Here is a 22,742-nt window from a genome sequence, read left to right as displayed (position 1 = left end):
TATTTATAGTTTATAAATATTATTTTCAACTTATACATATTTATTTATGCACCAATAATTATTTAGCAAAAAATACACATATGTACGCAAACTATTAGAATCCTACGTCATCAGTGACTGTAACACCGAACATGTTTCGCGCTAACTGCATATGTTCCTGTTGAATAAAATTGGCCATTAATGTTGTAAGTACCTCATTTGCTCTTAAAATCTGCTGCTTTATGATAATTCGGAAATCTTCGCGGGCTCCTTTGTCAGCACCACGGGTACCAACGCGGCAAACACTTGTGCCGGTTTGCGCAGGTGACAAATCAAACGCAAAGTCTTCATTGTGTGCATGCCAAATATGCAAGAATTCTTCAATAAAATCAATTGTTATTATGTACGTAGTAAATAAGCGATAAGCGAAAGCTCTTCGCGATGTTATTAGCGTAAAGATTTGCTCAGCCATTAGGGTCTCACGCGGATATTCAAGTTGTAATAATACCAATAAGTCACCCAGTATTTGATCAGGACAGTTAGGCTCGTAAAGCTTTCGCTGTAAAAATTTTAATTAATGATATTTCTGTTGTAGATTTGTGTTTAAAACTCACGCTAAGGGTATTAATGATGGCTTTTGTACAGTACTGTATTAATGCTTTCTGGGTCAATGGTATAAATATCATATGGCGGGGCACCTTTAATGTTAGATGTTCCAAAATATGTCCTGGGGTTGCTGGCAATTCGTCAATGATTTTGACTATGCATTCGAACCCCTGTAGCTGTTTAAAAATAGCATTTAAGTTTTAAAATAACTGTATTAAAATGTATATGTAGGTTTAAACTACTTACCGTCAAATTTCCTTGTAATAGGTTTAAGCTTAATATTTGTAAATTCTGCACCAAGCTACTAGTCACTATCATCTCAGACATTAATTTCTTGGCCTCTTCTTGATGGCCAAAGTATATCGCCAAATCAAAGAGAAATCGCGATATCCATGCAGCCAAAGGTAAGGTGAGTAGTAACTTGCTGAAATCACGTTGAAATTGCTCCGTATTTAAAAGTTGCCAACATTGTGCGGCATGCACAAATGCTTTGGAAATATCTTTGCTTGTTGGTGTAGTTAGTGAGATCTGTGGAGGCTCCATACTTTGTACATCTGGTGCTTCCATTTTCCAGTCAACTGAAATTTATTGACAGAATATATATTAGTTTATAAAAAACTTATAATTTTTTTTTAATTTACCTGTGAAGCCTTCCACCAAAACATGATTAATTCCAGCATCTTCTGATTGTGTATAACAATTCTTGATATAACAATGTAGTGAATATATAAATAAAGTTGTAGCATAAAAAAGTACTTGGGTACTGCCAGCAGGACTAATTGATACAATTTCTATAAGTTTATCCCAATAAACATTTTGGCCCCAAGTTTTATTGAATGGTAAAAATGTTTCCCAACGCAAAATTTTACCACACAACATCAAAACTTGAAATATTTTTTTCCATATTTCAGTGTTATCACACTTATTCTCATCATCAATTATCTGACGTATATAATATTCTAATGAAATTGTGAATAATCTGCAAACGAGTACAGGAGGCAGCTCTGGTGTTTTGTGATAAATCAGTGGTAATGCCTCTTCTACAAGCATTTCCTGGTATTTTTGAGGATTTTGTTTCATGCCGTCCGCTATCATCTCTAGTAATCTTGGCTACAATACAAATATTATTTAGTTATTATTCAAAGTATGTCACTTCTAAGCTTACTGAGTGTGTGATGGCAGCTTGTGGGAAGCGTTTCAATATGAGTAGCAATAATTTGCATTGGTGGATACTGTTTTCGGCATTATTAACTGTAAGCAATAATATTTTATGCTGCACGTCATATGATACATGCTGGAACATTTTCACGTAGAATTCTTGTGCTGGAGTAATTTCATTTTCTGGTGCTCGCAGAGCATTGGTCAGCTCATTTACTTCATTCCACAATTCTGCATTTTGGTTTTGAAAGTTTAACGCTCTACAAATAATTCTATTAAAATTTGCTTTTTAAAATGTCGGTAATATTACTTACATATTGCTAAAGCATTTTGCAGCCTCTTCAAAGTTTTTGGATTCTTTTTCTAGTTTATATGCTTCAAACTGAAATTAGAAATAAATTATATCTGATTACAATATACATATGTATATGTACACATATTTGTTTTGCGCTTACCAATATATCAAAGCTTGTGGGAAGCAATGTTTTTGCTGTTATCAACCAGGCCTTGGCTGATGCAGCATCAGTGCTTCGGAGCTTTTGTGCCTGCGACACCAAATAGCTTTCTTCAGAAGTAATTGTTTCCATTACTTATTCCAAATTTATAAAAAACGGTTCAAAAATGTCGGGGTTTGAAAAGCAATCTAAGTTTTCAAAAAACCGGGCACGGGGAATACTCGATTAAACAATAAATTAATCTGTATGAAGAATCAAATGCTGGAATCGTTTATTCCCTATTATTTAATCCAATTTAAAAAATGTTATAATATTTTACAGATTTTTTACAGCACTGTAAACTTTTCATTCGAGAAAGAATTCAAACTACAAATGGATATAAAAAAATAAAATTCAATGTTTCTTATAAAAAAAACCAAAACAACATGAGGTTGGTTGCGCTTACAAACTCAAGTGCATGAAAGTACCCAGCAAGACACGACAAGCAAAGCTCCAAAACATGCGTAAGATAGGGATGATCGATCACACGAGCGCAAGAGTTTCAGTTAAATATTTGAATTTAGGTTTTAGTAACGTTAACAGCGCTCTTGAGTATATAACTAGTGATTTTCCCATTTTTTGTTATGCTTGCTTAAGTTTTTTTCTGAGCGTTGGCTACTTAAAATGCGCGTAGTATCGAAACCGTACGGATTTGCTTCTGCGAGATTCACTTTTATATCGATTTCTATAAATTATCGATAAATGTAAAACTTTTAATAAAAGCCGATTTTTATCAATTTCATCATAACTGTTTGTGCTAAATGTGTAAACATCCATCTCTAGAAATCACATTATTTAAATTTTTAAATAAGTGTAATATTATTCAAAGTTTTTCTTATTTTTGCTTTCAGTATGAACGCAAATGGATTTGAACAATGGGTAAACATTAATATAATGCATACTTTCAAAAGAAAAATTTAAATACTTAATTTGAATTATTTAGGGAGGCTATATGGAAGCAAAAATCACAAAGCTCGAGGAACAATTTTCCGCTGGTAGCAATCCCTACAGAAAATCTAATTTATTTTCTGGAATATCCATATTTGTTAACGGTTTAACTTATCCTTCAGCTGATGAGTTAAAACGAATCATGATGGTTCATGGAGGGACCTACCATCATTATGAACGTTCACATACTACATATATTATAGCATCTAATTTGCCAGATGTAAAAGTTCGTAATATGAATACCAGTAAAATTATAAGCCCACAATGGGTGGTCGACTCGGTAAAAGAAATGCGCATATTGGATTATACCCGTTATTTATTGTATACAAATCAAAAAGTATCGCAACCAAGCTTAGTCTTTAAGAATGTTAAAAAGAATGTGTGTGAGAATGATCAATCGAAAAAAGAAAATTACAACGCCACACAATGTAATAACGCTATAGTTCAGCCCGATACAAGTACATTGACAGATGTTGGTAAAGATTTGGCGCGTACTGCTGTGGATCCGAAATTTCTTTCAGAATTTTACAATAATTCGAGATTACATCATATCGCATCACTTGGTGCTGGTTTTAAGCAGTACGTCTCCGATTTGCGTGATCAACATGGCACAAAGGGTTTTCCGGCACGAAAGGAACTAAAGGAAAAACTAAATGTTAGTGGAAATGTAAACACTAAAACATCTACAAAATATGTAATGCATATCGATATGGATTGCTTCTTTGTGTCGGTTGGTCTGCGGAAATACCCCGAATTAAAGGGTCAACCAGTGGCTGTCACACATTCAAAAGGTTTAGTGTTTCTTTAGTTTTCATCATATAAATTTGGTTTCAGTTATTAAAAACTCTTTATATATCGAACTTTTTACAGGCGGAGCCAGCGCAAATGAAGTGCCCGTTCACCCTAGCGCAGATCGCAAAACTGAAATGGAATTGTTTGCAAAGCGTTTTGAGCAACATTTACACAACAATATTTTATCTGAGAAGGTACGTGGAGGTTTCGAAGCTAAAATGTCACTTTCGGAAATTGCTTCTTGTAGTTATGAGGCGCGCGCCAAAGGTATACGCAATGGCATGTTTGTCGGAAAAGCTTTGAACTTATGTCCTGAGTTAAAGACCATACCTTATGATTTCGAAGGCTACCGTGAAGTAGCTTACACCTTATATGATACTATAGCACAGTACACCTTAAATATTGAGGCTGTTAGTTGCGATGAAATGTTTGTTGATTTAACGGAGGTATTAGACGAGATGCAAGTGGAACCCATGGATTTTGTGCGTGCTGTGCGTGAGGAAGTGCGAGCAAAAACTGGATGTCCATGTTCCGCAGGTGTAGGTGGAAATAAGTGAGTATCAAAGTACTAATATAGTCCGCCAGTGAGATATAAATTGGATTTTTTTTTTATTTTGTAGATTGCAAGCACGTATGGCAACAAAACAAGCAAAGCCAGACGGTCAGTACTTGCTGCTACCAGAAGTTGCAGAAGAATATATGGCAAATATAAAAATCGAAGAGTTACCCGGTGTGGGAAGTAGCACGGCTTATACTTTGAAAAATAATAATTTAGTAACTTGCGGAGATCTTCAAATGATTTCGTTATTGAAATTACAAATGCATGTTGGCAAAAAATTTGGCGAGACGCTTCATCAGTTCTGCCGAGGTATAGATAATCGACAGCTTACTTATGGTCAAGTAAGAAAATATACATATATTAATTAAATTGCGTAAAAAAATTAAGTACACATTCCTTTATAATTTCAGATACGCAAATCTGTTTCGGCCGAAGTAAATTATGGTATACGATTCAAAGAATTTAGTGAATTGGAAACATTTTTGCGACAATTATGCACTGAAGTGCACACTCGCCTTACCGACATAAAACGACGCACGAAATGCATTACACTAAAGGTAATGGTGCGTGCCAAAGATGCGCCCCTTGAGGCAGCCAAGTTTATGGGTCATGGCGTATGTGATCACGTGACAAAATCAGTTTCACTATCAGATTATACAAGCGATGTAGAAGTAATCATACGAACCGTAATTGCTACAATGAAGGCATTAACGATACCACCTAATGAATTGCGTGGCATAGGCATTCAACTTTCTAAACTAAATGATCCTCACGAGGGCAAAGCACATAAGGAGAATGCAATAATGAATATGTTTAGCAAAGTGACGGAAAAGAAAAAAGGTGAAATACTTTTTTTTTACATTAAGACCGTATTATTATTTTGCCAAACTCTTTCTCAGACAAAATCAGTGAACCGTCCGATAATAATGGTGACTGTATTGTCACAAGCGATAATGCTGCTACCATAAATGCCAATGTGCCGATAATAAATAAGCCAGCATCAAATGAACACAAATACGAACAAAACAATAAAGATATTGGAAAGCGCACTCGGGGTAAGGCCACTAGTGGCGCTTCGGAGAAGAAATCCAAAAAAACACATGATATATTGGACTTGATGCAAAAGGCCAAACAAAAGCAACCAGTTGTATCAGCCAGTTACACTGCGACTATTAACAATACCATACCGAAGGATATCGATCCAGATGTTTTTGCGGCTCTACCAGCCGACATACGTAACGAAATTTTACAAGCCCATAATGAAAGTTTACAACAAACAACGAAACCCGTTATGCCAGTTCAACCGCTAAACAATTCGAATTTAAGCATTCTCAATGAAAGTGATTTCCAACCATCAACGTCCAAAGCAGCAGAACATAGAAAACAACGTAAACAGCTGCAAAAATTACAAAAGCAACAAGAAAATCATCCATACGAACATAATTCGATAAACGTGCCGCATGTTGACCCGGAATTTTTAGCGGCGTTGCCGCAAGAGTTGCGTTTGGAACTTGAGAAGGAATATGCGCAGCTACCGGGAAAAAGCAAGTCACCTGATCTTAAGAAAATATCTAGCACACAGACCGCAGCTAATACTGACGAACAGCGGCCGGAAATACAAATATCTGCCGACAATATTTTCATGCAAGTGAATTGTAATGAAATGATTTTAGCTTGGTTAAAGAGCGCCGACAAACCAGAAGCATATGATGTGAATTTGATTGCCAAACACGCCGAAGAAATGGTCAGTGCTGATGAAATTGATACACTATACACGCCGCTGATTTATCTCTGCAAGTACGTTTCCATTGCTTATAATTTAATAACATGTATATATATAATATTTATTTCATTTTGAAGGTTAATTAATCAACAGAAGAGTAGTGGTACACCCAGTGATTGCGTGTGGCATAAGGCCTACCTTGACATAATTAAGGTAGTTCAGAAGAAAATGACCGAAGCTTATAACGGCCGTAGTCTGTTTTTGGGCGCGAAGTTGAAATGTGATAATTGTGTAAATTCGTAAATAACATATTAGAACTTGCCTACTGTTAAGTATAAATCACTTCACCACCAACCAGCTCGTTGTGGTAACTGACTTTGTTGAGAGTCGTAAAGTAACGTAAACCGCTACGAATTCGTTAGAGTTTATGGGATAACTACCTTATCACTTACACAAACATTCAGTGAAGATTGTATAGTTATCGAAAACTTGCCTCATGCGAGTTGTAAATCTACCTCTGTTAAACATAAGGAAACATTGCTTGAAAAATGTCAAGTTGGAACGTGAGATTGTGAAACAATCTAGCGAAAGGTGCTGCAAAAATGAATGTATGTTTGAAGACGATAACAAAGATTTGTATTAAAATATGAGAATGTCCAGTTTTTTTTTGTCAACCTGGGTCAGAACAGATGGTATTTACAAAATATGTTGAATGAAGTGACCAGCACTAATATAATGCGGTGAAATTGCGGGTAACAATGCAAATGGAATTGAAGAATATCCACTGAGTTTACAAATTACGTTATTGATTTGCTGTCATGTTGCGTTCCAAAAAATCTCATTTATCTTCATATTATCCCTCAACCTTGTACTTATTTATTTGTTTTTTTTAATATTTTTCATTTTATAATGTGATATATTTATCGTTTGACTGTATATATGTAGTATATTATTTAGAAAAACACTGAATTTAATTCATAAAAAGCATTTTCTCATTGTTTTAATAAAAAATCATAGTAAAGAAAAAAATTTATAATCATAAAAGTTGGATTTTTGTTTGTTTGTAATAGTTGATTTTGTAGTTAAATTTGAAATGCTTTCATTAATAGTATGTTTTGTTTTGTTTTTTTGTAGTGTAACAGCATACATAAGCAATGATATACGTAAGTGCGCAGCATTGAAGTTGTATTTGAAATTCATTTTCTCTTCCACATGCTTCTTTAAACTGTTTCTTGTTTTAATTGTCTCTAATTACCGTCCATATATTGGGAAGCGTAAGGATATTTTTAGGCATATAATAGAACATTTTGTCATAAAAAATTTGGATTTTATTAATTATTTTACAATTTTCGTGGCCATGGAAGTATATATATTTATATGCGAAGATTGTGTGGTTACTTCAGCATTTCTATAATGAGACATTGATCGTATATCGAGCTGTATATATAGTGGAATTGTTGTCGACGTTTGTTGCGCAGTGTACAAATTCTGTGAACGTCCTGTTGTTATTTGCACAACGACATCGATTATATTTTTTGTACATGTGTTGTAATTTACATGTAAATTCTGAGCTTTTTTTATTATATGTAATTACTACATATAGTTACTGAATCTCTGCTCGCATTTTCTTTTGATTTTACTCCACTCGAGAGCATGTTCTGAATCAATACTCGTCTTTTCATTGTATTTTTTTTTATTTTTTTGTTTTGTATTCTTACTATACCTCAGTTTAATTTCATTTCCATTATATTCTTGTATGTATGTATGTAGCTATGAATGTTGTTGTTGTTTTTGTAGGGCGGGTATGTGGCAGACAAACATTAAAAACGCTATCGCGCACGTCCGTTTTAGCGGCTGAATTCAGGCGCATCGTCTTGAGTGATGTCACCATACTTCCAGATGACCAAATGAGCAGCCAAGGCAGCTTGTTGAGCGGCTCTATACTGCTCCACCAAATCCTTGAGTTTACGTTCGCGGCGCTTCTCGGCTAACACATAACCATCGGCTACCAACTGTTTACCAATGTCCACATTGGTGGCTGGATCATGCACCGTTGCCAATGCCGGCCCAGTGGCAGGTTTTAGTTCGACATTCAATTTAACAGTACGATTGAGCACATCCTCGGCAAAGATACGTAAGGCTTCTTCCTTGTCTTCATTGTCGGAGGGAAGTTGTACCAAGGCCAGTGCATACTCGGTTGCGTACGGCCTGTCGCTGGAGAAGCCGGCTGGTAGGGAGGCCAAACGGCTTGTAGGCACAGTCTGGAAATGGTAGAAACTCGTAAGATATCGTATTCAATATAATATATTGCCACTACATATTATATATTATAGTGAAATTGTTGCGTGATAACCGAGCTTGACTGTACACATAATCTAATCCCCTAACATCTACCGTTGGCGGTTCAACCGTTTCATTATCTGTGGCGTCAAGGCGTTACATAACAAAAATATATTGTTTCTACACCATCAACCACGTCCAGCAATCCGATTGAATAACGCTACAGTCATATTGACGATAGGGTTTATGCTCACGACAAGCAATGATTAGACAGTGAACAATGCCGATAAGGCTTGCCCGATTTTCTCGCTATTTTCTCTAGCAAGCTTATGACTCATACGTTACGCTTTGAAACGGTAACGGATCTAAGGAGCGTGCAATAATGACAGCGAATATAAAGATTAAAAAAAAGAAACGTGTATTAATAAATTTTAGAAATGCTTACCTCCTTGTTGCCGTAGTCGATGTAAAGCACGGTAGCGTTGTTGCCTTGCAAACGTTCGATCTTGGCACGATACCACTGATTATCGGCAGAAAATTGCGCTGCGCACACATCTCCACGTTTTGGGGTGTAGGCACCCACGATTGGTGGATTGGATTGGAATTCTGCGTGCAATTTGGCCATCATCGCTTCCAATTTGGCACCATTTTCCACGGCTTGTGCAAAGAAAGTCAAATCGGCAGTAATCTCAGTTACAATAACATCTTCATAATGAACTTTACGTTCCACGGGTACTTTCTCGTCCTTCTCCTCTTCGACGACGACGGGTTTCTCCTCAATTACTTGCTCAACGTAATTGGCCCAGATGTTCTTCTTGGCAGCCTTGGCACGATCTTCGGCATTCTTAAGCTGACGGTAATATTCAGACTTTTCGGCACTGAAATGCACCTCAGCAAGACCTTCCTCAACTAATGCAACCGACAAGTTCACATTATTGTCCGTCCAAAGCCAGCCGATAACGGAAGAGCCGGCTTTATCAGTGGTATCAATATGTACTGATACATCACGTTGAAGAACGCGATCTCGTGTGAATGCTAACGCCTCCTCACCATAAGGTTCGCCATCTTGAGCTGGGACGTGTGGGGAGCTTAGAGCAGGGCGTGAAGAACGCGGACAAGAAATGCCAGCCAACAGGAATGTTACCAGACAACTATCTTTCGGCACATACAAACGCAGACGTGAACCACTAGCGACGAATTCAACAATAGCTTCGGTACGTAAGGCACGTTGCCAAGAAGGAAGATACTGTACTTTGATACGGGAATGGTCAACTGTCAGATCATTGATACGCAATGGCACATTATCTTTTTTGCCAAACATGCCCTTTTGACCCTTAATAGCTTGACTTTCGGCAGCTAAAAGCTGATCGTACACTGAAGAACGTTGATCATCATCTTGACGATGACGTACGCAGGTAGCTAAGCCCTTTGCAACCATAGCTTCAGCAACATTTTGTCCGCCAATATTCACGGTATAACAATATTTCTCTGGGAAATTATCGCGTGCTGGCGAAATGTAATCCAAGTTACATTGCACTTTTTTGTTGATTAACTTTTTACGCAAAAATTCGCGAGCTTCGAACATGAATGGAATCTCATAAAGCGGACGGTAGTTCTTACCGCGTAGAGGTACACTAACCTCACCTTCAGCGCCGACAACTGAACGTTGGTCACGTGGGGGGCGTATCGAAGAGAAGAACACTTTCTTAACTTGTCCGTTTGATAGGCGTACACTAACGGCATCCCCGTTGAAAACTTCTACCACTGTGCCGGTGAAATCCTTCTCCTTAGCATTAATAGTAGGCGCCTTGGATTGATAATCATGCCACAAACGTAGACGCTTTTCTTTAGCAGTTCGTTCGGCAGCACGCAACTTCTCGGCTCCTATTTAAAATGGGATGATATATGTTTTACGTACACACATAGTAAACTTGTATTCATAGATAAAATCGTAATAGTAATTTTACAAATGTACAAATAATAAAACCTTATTCATTCATACATCTGTGTTGAAATTGGAATGTCGACGGGGTGAAATGATTTTATTGCTTATAAATTTAAAAGCATCAAAATCTTGGAAGTCCGTCTTTAATTTAGCATCACATTGTGTTAAACAAAAGCAGTTCAATGATATTACAAATTAGTGCTTTAGTAACACAAAATGATGCTTGCGTTGCTAACAATTTGCGAAAATTTATCTATAAACATAATTTCAAATAAATGTATGCAATCAAAACTTACCGCTCTTCATTACGGCCATAGACCAGTCAACACATTTGGCCAAACCTTCGCGCAGCAATGATTCGGCAATGTTGCCCTTTGGGAACAGAATCGTACCAATGAAATTTGAGTTGTTTACAGACTCGAGACGAATTTCTACTTCGCGTTGTAGCAATCGTGATTCTACATAGAAACGGGCTTCATCGGCAAAAGCAATTTTCACGCTTAAGTCTGGTTTACCATCGGCGTCAAGTTTCACACCTGGACAACGGATTCCCGAAATCATCAAAGTTATGTATTGGAAATCTGGCAGGAGGAAGGCACGAACCGTCGAACCATCTCGAACGTGTTCGATAATCGCTTTGACGGGTTTACCACCATATAATTCAACAATATGGGCGGGATTCTCCTGAGTCCATTTAATATGGCGAACTTTTTCAACAGGTGGCACATGTGACCATTTACCGCGATTTGCACTTTTGGCTTGATCTTCCAACTCGATAAGTCGTTGCAATTCGCTGGAAGGTCTTCCCTCTCGACGTACAGTTACATATCCCTCACGCACCATGGTTTCAACAACATTTTCACCAGATTCCGCATCCTTGCCCAGCCATACGAAACCATATTCTCTATTAGAATTGGCAGGTTTTTCAAACGAGAACAAAACTTCTTCACCAATGAGTTTCTTTCTTAGAAATTCACGTGAGTCCCAGGCCCATGGTTCATCCTTAGTCTCATCGCCTCCTGCACCGGGACGACGTGCTAACTTGGGCGCAAGAACGTAGGAGAATGTAATTTGCTTTTCCGGTGGTGGTGCGCCTTTTAATGCACGAATAACCACAGTGTCTCCCGAAAGTACCTGTTAATAACAAAAATTATTTATTATTTATACACATATAACAAGAACATTAAATACAAATTGCAGGTATATTGAAATTACAGGCCTTTCTCACTCGTATGTTGTAACTTTATTAGACATGTGTTTCAACATGAAATGAGTGAAGTGTGCTGCAAAAAAAAAGAAACAGCTTAGGTATTTTCTGCGCCATCTATATTTCAATCTGTGTAAGCAGTGAAGATCGACAGAGGTTTTTGATTGACAGAGGAGCACGAAAAAAATGTGTTAAATTTTTGGATTGTACATTTTTTTCTTAATTGTAAACCATTATAAATAATAATGGTAAAGGTTCAGGAGAGTGTTTACGTAGCACTAAAACGAATTATATGATTCGGTAGTTGTGTTGCACTTCGACACATGAAGTAAAATACAAATACGAGAGTTCACACTTACAATTCTATTAAATATCAAACTACATACAATTTCCTTAAATTAATTAAATTGGTCCTTTCAAACATTATTCTAATTGCAGGCAAAATTTCGTTAATCTTATCTAGTGTTGTATGAATGTTTTGAGTTGAACTAAAGTCATGGATATTTGTAATTATATAAAATATCTTATTGTTAAGAACACTGCTTCAATTACCAGTAGTTTTTACTCTTTGCCCGGGATCCGAGGATTTGTATGTTATATTCAAAATAAATAAATAAATATGAATTTTGTAGTGTGTTATTTTGAAATACTACCATTGTCGAACAATCTATTCGAATAAAAAGTGAAGTAAATTTGTAAACTGTAGAAACCGCATAACAAAATGCGATCATTAAATATAGAAACTTAAAAAAATGTATATAGACAAACGGGTTCTGAAATAGCTAATGTGTTACCTATTGAAACATCAAAATTCTACAATTGGTTTGGGTTGAAGTACATAAAAAAGTTATGCTTGTGAAAAGTCCTATAATCTTGGATATATGTATGTGGTAGCAGCATTTTTATCGAAATTGAGGTTATAAACGAACTATGAATTCTGAAAGCGGCGAGCAGGCAAACATCAAAATTTGCTGCTGCGGCGATGTTAGGGGCAGCGACGCTAGCTGACGCTGCCAATGATATGCTTGTTTGGTAAATACAAGTAAGAAATAATGCAATTATTCAACCGGCAAATTAAGTATTGTGTGCATATGGATAATAATTAACAATGCATGATTGTTTCTGAAGCCTTCGACGCAGAATCCTTTGCTAAAGTCATTCAGTATATACGCGTACATATATGAAAATACCAACAGTCTATTTCAAAATCTGCCAAGTTGGCACCTCCATGAAACTTTCATTTCATGTATTGCTGTTTGTACTGCTCACTCACTTTTTAATGTCTATATACATATCGCATTCACACATACATAAAAGCAGCTCTGTCGGCGTATTCGTTTGTCGTCAGCACGCTGCCTCAATTTCATTCACTTTTTCTTACCGTCCCTTAAATGAAAATCTTCAAACACCAATATCTTTTAAATTTAATTCAAATTTCCCTGCCTTTCATATATTAAGTAAAAAAAAATAAGATTTTGAAATTATTTTACTGACCTGTTTCACAATACCACGACGTTTTGGTGCCGACGACGCGGAATCACCATCCTTATTTGTCGCCGTGGCTGGACTTGTCGATGCGGGTCCACTCATTTTCTTTAATTTTCAATCACTTTTTAGAGCGGGTGTGTTAGCACTGATAATTTATAGCGAATGCGCTATTTAATAAACTTTTTTCTTGCTTTCTGCAATTAAAATATAATTGAAAACGGGGGAAAAATTATTCCTCTGCTTGAACTCGATGTCCACCTATCTGCTTCTGCTTCGTCCGTTCCACGTTTGCACGAGTACGAACACACCACCGCCCGTGAAATTTTGCTTCGGTTTGACAGAAGGTGCAACGAATACGAACAAACGTCAAATATTGAAGAGGTGTCATGTGACGTCATACACCATAGAGTTGCTTTCATCACAGAAATTAATATAATTTTTGTATATTTAATTATCAAATGCTAGTGTAATATTTTTCAATCAAGTATATTAACATTTGTAAATTAAATATCGCAAAAGTTCTTAAATTTTTAAGCTGTAAAAATTCAAAAATGATTTTAAAAATTTTATTTACCTTAAAAAAAAAGGAATTCCGAAAGTCTTCAATGAATAAATAAACACGTTTTATTTAAGGCTAAAATTCCTATAAATTTATGTACGATAATTGAAGAAAATCGGAGTGCTTTATTGTGAAATCAAATGCAATAATTTTAAGAATTTCAAAATGAAGAGGAATGTCAAATTTTTATGGCGAATTGAGGTTTATACGAATGCGAAGGGCGTTACAAGACGCATCTGAACACAGACTGACATATGTATATGTATGTACATGTGCGTTAACGTTTGTGTGTTTTAGCATGTGTAATTTTTGTTATAAATAAAGAATTTAAAAACTTTCACTTTTAATTATTTTTATTATTATGTTAAAATATCGTTATTTAAAAGTATATGTAAATCTACTTTTTTGTAAAGACTATGGAAGTGACTACACTACCGATTTTGCCACCGAATTTGAAAGTAGGTGTCGGAATTGAACATTTCTTAAGGAACTTATCTCCTAAACTAATTAAGAGCTCATCTTCCGTCCAATTGCAAGACGTTAAAATAAATAAGCTGTTCTCATCCATAATGCTATGAACTGTATTAAGATATGTGTCACGTTTTTCTTTTGGATTGTCTGGACATAAGCTGACGGCATCATAGGTGCCTTTGTCATGAACGATTCCGAAAGTTCCGAGTTCTTGCTGGCAGAGTTCCGTATTCAACAAATCTACAACTTGATAACGAATGTTTAACTCTTGATCTTTGGCTATTTGCTTAGCTAATTCAATAGCGCCTTCCGAGTAGTCCACACCAAGTAAATTGGAAAAACCTTCACGAGCTAGTTCTATTAAGAGCATACCATTGCCACAGCCCATATCCACAATATTTACATCATTACTCAATGTATCTTGCTTCAATATCCAATTTATGATACGAATTTGAGAATCTTCGTCAAACCAAATTGTACCCACGTCTCCATGATTTTTATAATTAGCAATTTCTTGGTCATAGCTGTTATCCCAGTAGTTTTTGGTACCAAGTTCAGATCCTTCTAGCTCTTCCACAGACATTTTATAAAATTAATTTATGAGTATGTGATTTTATATATGTACATATGCAAAGTTGTAAGTTAAAGTAACTGCTATTATTTATAAAATGCAATGTTTATGCACGTGCACTATATTTATTTACAAATTTACACACTTGCAAAATGTATAATGGCCGGTACGTAATAATTTTATTATTCACAATAGTAGGTTTCTATGATTGCGAATTCGTTCTGGAATAACAAAATTGCATAATCATATTTATGTCTTTCAGATTATTGTTTTAACATACTTATATAATACAGTAGAATAATTATATAATTGTTATTATTTAAAAATTAAATATACACATATTTTTGTTACATAAACTTTTGCTGTCGTGTTTACTGTACTAATCGCTTGAAATTGGATCTGTTCCGAATACGAAGATCCGATTTTGCTTATTAAAGATTGTATAAATCTAGACTTAAAAGTTTAAATATAGATATATTCAATGGTTAATAGTTCTTGACCGCATAAAGAACCGGGTTCGTTTCGGTTACTTTGACGCGACTGCCGTAGAAATGGATCGGGCTATCGTGTCATGCAACCAACACATAATTTACTTTAAATAATTACATTGTTCGTTTTGTTTTATAACATAAAATTTAACTCATTTAAATTCTTACAATTAAGTTTTGGAAATTTCACGCAAATTAATGCATGTCACACGTTTAAGCTTGCGAATATATTTTCGCATGTATTGTAGTTTTAGCTTCAGTTTAAGTTAATTTTTATTTTTGAATGCATCTACCGCGAATTTTGCTAATATACTTTGTACTTTCCAAACATTTCCCAAAAAATGCCAAAATATTTTCTCTGTGCCGTTTTAGCGATATTTGTGGGCAATTAGGAAAATAATAATAATTAGTTGAAACCCAATAAATATTTCATCTTTTTGTTAATAAAGAGTGCATAATAAACAAAGAAGTTGTTAAAACTAAGTGCGAACCATTAAATTAAAGAATATATAAAGGAAATGCCACAACGCCGAATTGGCAATCGTCGAGAAAATAGCAGAGGAGGTGGTGGTGGAGGAAGTGGCGGTATGCGCGATGGTGGGCGTGGCAGAGGTGGAGGTGGTAGAGGACGCGATGATGGTGTGCGTTCTGGACGTGTAGAGAAGCGCTATGATGATCGTAGCCGTCGGGGTGGTGGAGGAGGTAATAGCGGCGGTAACAACAACGACTTTGCCGGTAAATTTACTGTACAACTATTTTATATCCATATGTACATATCTACAGGGTGTACCACAACAAACGCTATAGCGAGTGATTGAAAAAATGTTTTTTTAGTATTATTGGTTATCTATCATTAAAAAATCTTAAGATCTGTTATTTTTAATCAAGTTTTCGATATAAAGTTTTTTATGTTACTTAGTGCTCACCCAAAGTTATAGTAGATTAATAATTTGATTTCTGTTTTTCCTTTTTTTTCTTGTAACAACCAGGTTTTGCTTTTAAAATCAAAAAAATAGATCCAAATTTTAAATTTCCGTGAAAAAATAATATAAAAATGCATCGACTATTTAAATTTTTGTAGGTTTCAAAACTTATTATTCTTATGAAATATTCTTCTAATAATCTTTATTTTTTTTAGGACTACGCACCATAAACTGGTCAGACGTACGCCTGCCGCCTTTCCAGAAAAACTTCTACCAAGAACATCCAAAAACGCGAAATCGCCTACCACAAGACGTAGAAAGATACCGCGCAGCTCATCAAATAACGGTTCGTGGTCCAGCACCCAATCCAATACAATACTTCGACGAAGCCTGCTTCCCCGATTATTGCCTCAACGAGATCAGACGTCAGCGTTATACAGAGCCAACACCTATACAAGCACAATCCTGGCCAATCGCAATGAGCGGATGCAATCTCGTCGGCATCGCTAAGACCGGCTCTGGCAAAACACTTGCTTTCATTCTTCCCGCTATCGTACATATAAATAATCAACCACCATTGCAACGCGGGGACGGGCCCATTGCACTTGTTTTGGCGCCAACGCGTGAGCTGGCACAACAAATACAAACTGTAGCAAATGATTTTGGGTCGAGCGTTTACGTGCGCAATACATGCATTTTTGGTGGTGCACCAAAGGGTAAACAAGCAAATGATTTGGAACGTGGCGTAGAAATAGTAATTGCCACACCGGGACGACTATTAGATTTCTTAGCAACTGGCGTTACAAATTTGCGACGCTGCACTTACTTAGTTTTGGATGAAGCTGATCGTATGCTTGATATGGGTTTTGAGCCGCAAATACGAAAACTTCTCGGACAAATACGACCTGACAGACAAATTTTAATGTGGAGCGCCACTTGGCCAAAAGAGGTGCGACAACTGGCCGAGGACTTTCTCGGTTCGTACATACAGGTATGCATTTTCCACTTCACATTGCTGTGGAAAATACATTGAGTTATAATCTACCATCCATTTTGTTTTAATTTCATTTATAACTTTACAGGTCAATATTGGTTCATTAGAGTTATCCGCAAATCACAACATACGTCAATATGTCGATGTTTGCCATGAGCATGATAAGGGCACAAAACTAAAGGATTTACTTTCACACATCTACGACCAGTCACATGCGCCGGGTAAAATTATCATATTCGTCGCAACGAAGAAGAAAGTGGACGAGCTGTCACGTTTTATCAATGGTTTTGGTGTACGTGTCGGTTCAATACATGGCGACAAATCACAAGTTGATCGCGATAATGTGTTGGCCGAATTTCGTAGTGGACGCTCGAATATTTTAGTCGCCACCGATGTAGCGGCGCGTGGTTTAGATGTGGACGGCATCAAATATGTCATCAATTTCGACTTTCCACAATCGTCTGAAGACTATATACATCGAATCGGACGTACCGGCCGTAAACATTCCACAGGTACATCGTATGCATTTTTCACACGCAAGAACGCCAAATGTGCGCGTGCTTTAATCGATATACTGCGCGAAGCTAACCAAAATGTTAATCCCGAATTGGAGTACATAGCACGAAGTTCGGGTACCGGTGGTGGGCGCAATCGTGGCGGTCGTGGTGGAAATGGCAATAGTGGTGGCGGCGGTGGTGGTAATATGACATCGAGCAGACGAGGTGGCGGTGTTGGTGGTGGCAATAACAGTGCATTCATCTCCGGTGGTGGTATGAGCGGACATTCTAGTTCTGGTGGTACTGGCTACGGGAATGGTTATCGTGGTGCTGCCATGACTGGCAGTCATAGCGGCAATGGTGGTTATAGTGCCAATAGTAGTACTAGTGCAGGTGGTGGTTACTCGAATGGCAATTTATCTGGCGGCGGTTCGAGATCGCGTAGCTACAATTCCCGTCATTAAAAACAAACAAACTGTGTAAAGACAATTGTGTAAAAATGGAGAGAACTTGTCAACTGCAAGAGTTGGGTTTGTTTAATATATACAAAGCATATACAGGGTATAAAATGAAATCGCATTAATTTCGTTTCGATTTTCGAATTTCGCAACGTTTCTTAAAGCAAAGAAGAAGTATGAAATTGGCATGAGCGCGCATGTTGAAAATCCATATCACTTGTGCTTGATGTGCGGTGCAATAATCGACGGCAGCATGTTCATTTGCACCAAACCAAGTCATAAGTTTACAACAGCTCAATTGTAAGCTGAAATTATTTTCGAATTTAAACACTTTTGGATGACAGCAACCGAATTTACTAATTTTTGGCATATTTTCGGCATATCTATTTTACTAATGCATCAAATCCTTGGTATTTACGTTGGGGAAAGAAGATGGAGGAGAAAGAAGAGTTATCGCTTTGTATACAGCAAAAAGGAAAGAAGTGCACATATATAAATATGTACATTTTCGTTTTAAATACTTTACATCTAAACATTTGTAATTGAAATGAATGCATGGAAATAAAGCTACAACAGCAAATACTGAAGCAAAAACAAAAAAAAAAAGAAAGAAAAATAAATTTTTATTATTTTTATTTCAAAGAAGTTTGTTTTATTCTAATTTGTTGTGCAATACATGTACAATGTTGTATGTATGTAAATATATTAAGGTTTTTTCTTTGTAAAAGACATGCATGTCCCTCCGCTGCGTGTTCTGCTCTACAAATTTAGAACTTAATACTTTATTATATTATGTAAAATGTATGTATATATGTATGTATTTTAAGTATACACTAGTTCGTGTTTTTAAAAATAAATGTTAGAATTATGATATTTTAATTTAAAACCGCGTGCCCTTGTCCATCTAGCACATTTTTGATAATTTTTTTTCTCTTTTATATCTCTTCTCATTGAGCCTGCTGTTGTGTTCGGCGTTGTCCTGCAATGAGAAGAAAAAACGTACATATAATGTAATTGAGGTACCATAATTTATATACATATAATTATATAATATGTGCGTATTGCAAAGCGTTTAAAGTTAAAAATACTTATACCTAAATTATATGTTACTACTATTTAAACTGGTTTAGATTGATGGAACAGCAATGACTTCCATGATTAAGGTAGGTGATATTACACCTGTACAAATATGTATATATTTATGTAGCTCGTAGGGAGATTGAGGCGAAGACTGCTTTAGGACTCAGCCAAGCTGTGTATATTGAGGGTTCCTAGGCAGGGTCGTTCTGAAATCATCCGCTATTTGATCAAATCTTAGTGAGTAGGTGGGAGTGGGAGTTTTCAGACGGGAACTCCCCCTTCAACTGTAGTGTTACGATGCAACTACGGTATCTTTTACGTGGAGGTAGCAGTAGTTGTACTGCTCCAAAATTCAGTTTCTTTTCGTTAGCGTGTCTAAGTTGCAATACCAGGTTTGTGTTCGCTCAAGACTAGTCAGGAGTGTCTGACCTCCTTATCAATAGCATTAAGCTACGCTGTTATTCGACATATATAGGACCTAATCACAGCAGATTCGCCTGATACTACAAAGCCAATGAGTTCCTTAGGAAGGTAAATTTTATGCGGTGATACGCTTCTGGCCCAAAGTGGAGCGCAAGAGGTCCTCTCAATTACCAGCTCTTAGCAAGGCACTAGCCGCCATCAATGTAGGCGTTCTGACTGGACACTGTCAAATAGGTTCATATCTACATATCTTGTCGACCTCAAATAGCCAAAGCAGTATAGAAGTATGGGAGGGGGATTCAACAAATCCCACAACAGCTGGTTCTACTCACCGTAATTGATCCAGTTTTTATCCGGCAAAGGGTTGTTATTTCGGAGACCTAACTCCGTTTAGATCAGCAAGTTATAGCCTTAGGGAGATTCAACTGGGAACGTTCATTGTAACTGTCCAGCTTATGCCGGATTGGGATTGAAACATCTCAGTAGTCACATTTTCGGGAAACCGCTTAAACTGTCTAGGATTGATATTCATAACCTTAAAAAATTAGTAGTAGCAATGCTAGTTCTAAGATACAAGACCATGATACAAAACCAGTGATTCCTACTTAAACCCACTATCTATTGAAACGATAAGCGAGTGAGTGTTTTCCCTTACTTTCTTTCGGTTTAGGTACGGACTTTTCTAGTTCTACAGATTTTTACTGAGTCTTTGGTCAATTGGCTTTAAGACGCTTAGCTACCGGTTTACTACCGGTAGTCAACTTGTAAAGAACTTAGTGCAATTTTGTGGCATTACAAAGGATCTTCTTCGAGATGACAATCCTTGGACGTATTTTAACGCGGTCTGTTACAAATACGTAGACCTGAGTTAAGGCAACAGGGAACATGTCTGAATGGCTTAGTAAAGACGGGTAAACAACCGTAAAACCCGACCTAAAACCTAATAAACTAGCAAATAACAATATCTGAACAAATGTCGCAATAGCGGCAGGATTTAAAACCGATTCCCTTTCGGTTAGGTACACCCATTTTTTATTATATAACAAAAATGTTCTATAGATTTACCTTTATCCTTATGTTTTCGCTCCTTGTTGGACTTATTAGCCATCTTTGCGCCGCCGATATTACATCTCTTGGTGATCTTGCGCATTGGCTCACAGCTCGAATCTGCGTTGGTATCAGTGGTGTCAGTTGCAACGGTCGGATTGGTTGTTATGGCCGATTTCAATTTATCCTGTCTCGTCATTTGACCGTTAGTGCATTCCGACCAGGCGCCCTTCTCATAACGGCAAGCTGTTGAAGAAGGAAGTTGTAACGGATCGTTAAAGTGGAATAAAGAAATGTGGAAATGGATTGAAAATACAAATAGTCTTCCTAAAAAAAGAAAATTCTTGCTTAGACAGCTTTGAACAGTATAGATAACCAAGATTGCTAAGTTTGAACGAGGCCAAATGAGTATCGAGTACGGTGAAGGCAGTGAACGCAAAAAAGAGGTTGTTTCCGAGGTAAACATCAAAAAGTTATCCGAGAGAGTAGGGACTATAAAGATATAAACGAGTACACATATCACTCACGTATTTTTGGGCATAAGAAAGTTCTGTGCAAAGTGGGAGCCGCGCGGCCGCCTTTGAAGGAAAAGAAAGTGCTGTTCCACCAAGACAATGAAACGTGTCACAAGTAAGCGAAAACGATGGCAGAAATCCATGAATTGGGTTTAGAATTGCCCATTGAATTGAGATCTGTCAACCAGCGACTATTTCCTGTTCTTAGATTTCAAAAGAGGCTGAGAGTGTACACAAAGACCATGAATGGTCCATTCGGCATCGTTTGTAGCAACTCTGACTGACACATGGAACAACATGGTGCGTTTTACGTCGAAATCTTAAACTGTAAGCGTACAAAATACAGCTTGTGCAAGAACTGTAGCCACCCAACCTTCCCAAGCGACATCGCTTCACTCTTTGGGCTCTTGAAGAGTTTCAAGAAAATCTGACGTTCCCGAGCCAAATTTTGTTCTGCGATGAAGCCCATCTCTGGCTCAATGGGTATAAAAACAAGCACCATTGCCGCATTTGGGACGAAGAGCAAGACTTAAGAGATTCAAAAACTGTCATTTCATCAAGAAAAAGCAACGGCGTGGAGTGGTTTGTGGGCCGGTGGAATCATCGGTCAATAGTTTTTCAAAAATGATGCTGGTGAGTACGTCACTATCAGTGGCGACTGTTATCGCGCCATGATAAGCGATTATTTGATGACTGAAATTGAAGCTTGTGATCTCGGGGACATTTGATTTTAACAAGACCCCACTTCCATACATCGCAATCAATAGATTTATTAAAAGAACTTCGGTTAGCTGATAATTTCACGTTTTGTTCCGATCAGTTGGCCACCAAGATCGTGCAATATCACGCTGTTAGACTTTTCTCTGTTTAGATATGTAAAGTCTACAGTCTATGTGGACAATCCGCATAGATTCAGGCCTTGGAGTTAAACATCACGCGTATCATTCGTCAGTTACCAGTCAAAATGTTGGAACGAGCCATTGAAAATTGGACTCAACGAATGGACCATCTGAGACGTAGTCGCAGCCAACATTTGAAAGAAATGATCTTCAAAAAATAAATGTCAAAGAATATTCTTTCGAGTGATAATAAACATTCCCCATGAAATTTGGAGTTTCTGTGTGTTTTCCTTAAAAATATAGGGAACTTCGAAATGGATCATCCTTTAGAAAAATTGTATCGATAAGTTGGAGGGTCACTATAAACAGTATATCACCCTTGAAGGGAACTATGTTGAACAGACAAACAAATTTTGCAAAAAAAATGGTGGCCGGTGACTTTTTAATTGACTTGTTATCTTGTCAAATAAAAAAATGTTCCTTACAAAGGATTTGATTACGTCGTTTATATGTAAGTATGTATACATATAACTACATAGTTAAAACAACAAAATAATTTTTGATCAGACGCGGGCTTTATACTCCCCAACATCCGCTTTAAAGTAAACTTTTCATTCGCAGAATGGCCACAATGCACAGAATCTAACGGAAATGCGCCATATTTTCATACATTTGAAAGGAAAATAAACTGTGCGCTG

At 36.9% G+C, this 22,742-nt stretch overlaps 6 protein-coding genes across 8 annotated transcripts in view; 2 read left to right on the top strand and 4 right to left on the bottom strand.

Moving 5' to 3' along the window:
• Positions 1-19: 19 nt before the first annotated feature.
• Positions 20-2,648, bottom strand: LOC105230104 (integrator complex subunit 10). Its single transcript, XM_011210700.4, has 7 exons — positions 2,199-2,648; positions 2,058-2,125; positions 1,751-2,003; positions 1,227-1,695; positions 832-1,163; positions 594-761; positions 20-538 (listed from the first exon to the last, which is right to left on the bottom strand). The coding sequence occupies exons 1-7, from the start codon at positions 2,328-2,330 to the stop codon at positions 95-97; spliced, it is 1,866 nt and encodes a 621-aa protein (XP_011209002.2). The 5' UTR covers positions 2,331-2,648; the 3' UTR covers positions 20-94.
• Positions 2,649-2,878: 230 nt separating this feature from the next.
• LOC105230101 (DNA repair protein Rev1) lies at positions 2,879-7,389 on the top strand. The gene is made up of 7 exons (XM_011210698.4): positions 2,879-3,116; positions 3,181-3,976; positions 4,056-4,530; positions 4,598-4,877; positions 4,947-5,376; positions 5,436-6,333; positions 6,397-7,389. The coding sequence occupies exons 1-7, from the start codon at positions 3,090-3,092 to the stop codon at positions 6,560-6,562; spliced, it is 3,072 nt and encodes a 1,023-aa protein (XP_011209000.2). The 5' UTR covers positions 2,879-3,089; the 3' UTR covers positions 6,563-7,389.
• On the bottom strand, positions 7,229-13,527 carry LOC105230103 (staphylococcal nuclease domain-containing protein 1). Its single transcript, XM_011210699.3, has 4 exons — positions 13,186-13,527; positions 10,781-11,618; positions 8,985-10,423; positions 7,229-8,520 (listed from the first exon to the last, which is right to left on the bottom strand). Exons 1-4 carry the CDS (start codon positions 13,279-13,281, stop codon positions 8,107-8,109), a joined length of 2,787 nt encoding a protein of 928 aa, XP_011209001.1. The 5' UTR covers positions 13,282-13,527; the 3' UTR covers positions 7,229-8,106.
• A 546-nt stretch (positions 13,528-14,073) lies between these two features.
• Positions 14,074-14,965, bottom strand: LOC105230100 (EEF1A lysine methyltransferase 2). Its single transcript, XM_011210697.4, has one exon. It carries the CDS (start codon positions 14,790-14,792, stop codon positions 14,136-14,138), a length of 657 nt encoding a protein of 218 aa, XP_011208999.1. The 5' UTR covers positions 14,793-14,965; the 3' UTR covers positions 14,074-14,135.
• A 617-nt stretch (positions 14,966-15,582) lies between these two features.
• LOC105230099 (ATP-dependent RNA helicase p62) lies at positions 15,583-18,775 on the top strand. Of its 2 annotated transcripts, none has more exons than XM_029551884.2 (3): positions 15,583-15,970; positions 16,407-17,182; positions 17,274-18,775. In XM_029551884.2, exons 1-3 carry the CDS (start codon positions 15,787-15,789, stop codon positions 18,144-18,146), a joined length of 1,833 nt encoding a protein of 610 aa, XP_029407744.2. In that variant the 5' UTR covers positions 15,583-15,786; the 3' UTR covers positions 18,147-18,775. The 2 variants fall into 2 exon arrangements, with proteins under 2 accessions (XP_029407744.2, XP_011208998.2); XM_011210696.4 differs by having other exon boundaries at positions 15,584-16,003.
• Positions 18,757-22,742, bottom strand: part of LOC105230098 (putative uncharacterized protein DDB_G0274405) — a 115,433-nt gene continuing 111,447 nt past the window's right edge. For both annotated transcript variants that reach the window (XM_049458066.1, XM_049458065.1), the window contains exons 5-6: positions 20,709-20,936; positions 18,757-19,119 (exon numbers count right to left, since the gene is read on the bottom strand). In XM_049458066.1, the coding sequence (XP_049314023.1) occupies positions 19,088-19,119; positions 20,709-20,936 (260 nt within the window). In that variant the 3' untranslated portion in view covers positions 18,757-19,087. The remainder of the gene's footprint in view (positions 19,120-20,708; positions 20,937-22,742) is intronic.

The sequence above is a fragment of the Bactrocera dorsalis genome, chromosome 5 (assembly GCF_023373825.1).
Source record: "Bactrocera dorsalis isolate Fly_Bdor chromosome 5, ASM2337382v1, whole genome shotgun sequence".
In the NCBI taxonomy this organism is placed as follows: domain Eukaryota; kingdom Metazoa; phylum Arthropoda; class Insecta; order Diptera; family Tephritidae; genus Bactrocera; species Bactrocera dorsalis.
Note: the sequence above shows the minus strand (reverse complement) of the source record. Positions and strands in the feature narration are given on the sequence as shown.

Bases quoted from the DNA above. Each gene is read 5' to 3' on its own strand.
- LOC105230104 (XM_011210700.4), bottom strand. From the start codon at position 2,330: ATGGAAACAATTACTTCTGAAGAAAGCTATTTGGTGTCGCAGGCACAA. The intron at 2,126-2,198 runs GTAAGCGCAAAA...TTCTAATTTCAG, and splicing joins CCACAAGCTTTGATATATTG to TTTGAAGCATATAAACTAGA. The intron at 1,696-1,750 runs GTAAGCTTAGAA...TTTGTATTGTAG, and splicing joins AAGCTGCCATCACACACTCA to CCAAGATTACTAGAGATGAT.
- LOC105230101 (XM_011210698.4), top strand. From the start codon at position 3,090: ATGAACGCAAATGGATTTGAACAATGG. The intron at 3,977-4,055 runs GTTTAGTGTTTC...AACTTTTTACAG, and splicing joins GGCTGTCACACATTCAAAAG to GCGGAGCCAGCGCAAATGAA. The intron at 4,878-4,946 runs GTAAGAAAATAT...TTATAATTTCAG, and splicing joins GACAGCTTACTTATGGTCAA to ATACGCAAATCTGTTTCGGC.
- LOC105230103 (XM_011210699.3), bottom strand. From the start codon at position 13,281: ATGAGTGGACCCGCATCGACAAGTCCAGCCACGGCGACAAATAAGGAT. The intron at 11,619-13,185 runs GTCAGTAAAATA...TGTTATTAACAG, and splicing joins GTCGTGGTATTGTGAAACAG to GTACTTTCGGGAGACACTGT. The intron at 10,424-10,780 runs GTAAGTTTTGAT...CATTTTAAATAG, and splicing joins TATGGCCGTAATGAAGAGCG to GAGCCGAGAAGTTGCGTGCT.
- LOC105230100 (XM_011210697.4), bottom strand. From the start codon at position 14,792: ATGTCTGTGGAAGAGCTAGAAGGATCTGAACTTGGTACCAAAAACTAC.
- LOC105230099 (XM_011210696.4), top strand. From the start codon at position 15,787: ATGCCACAACGCCGAATTGGCAATCGTCGAGAAAATAGCAGAGGAGGT. The intron at 16,004-16,406 runs GTAAATTTACTG...TATTTTTTTTAG, and splicing joins TAACAACAACGACTTTGCCG to GACTACGCACCATAAACTGG. The intron at 17,183-17,273 runs GTATGCATTTTC...ATAACTTTACAG, and splicing joins TTCTCGGTTCGTACATACAG to GTCAATATTGGTTCATTAGA.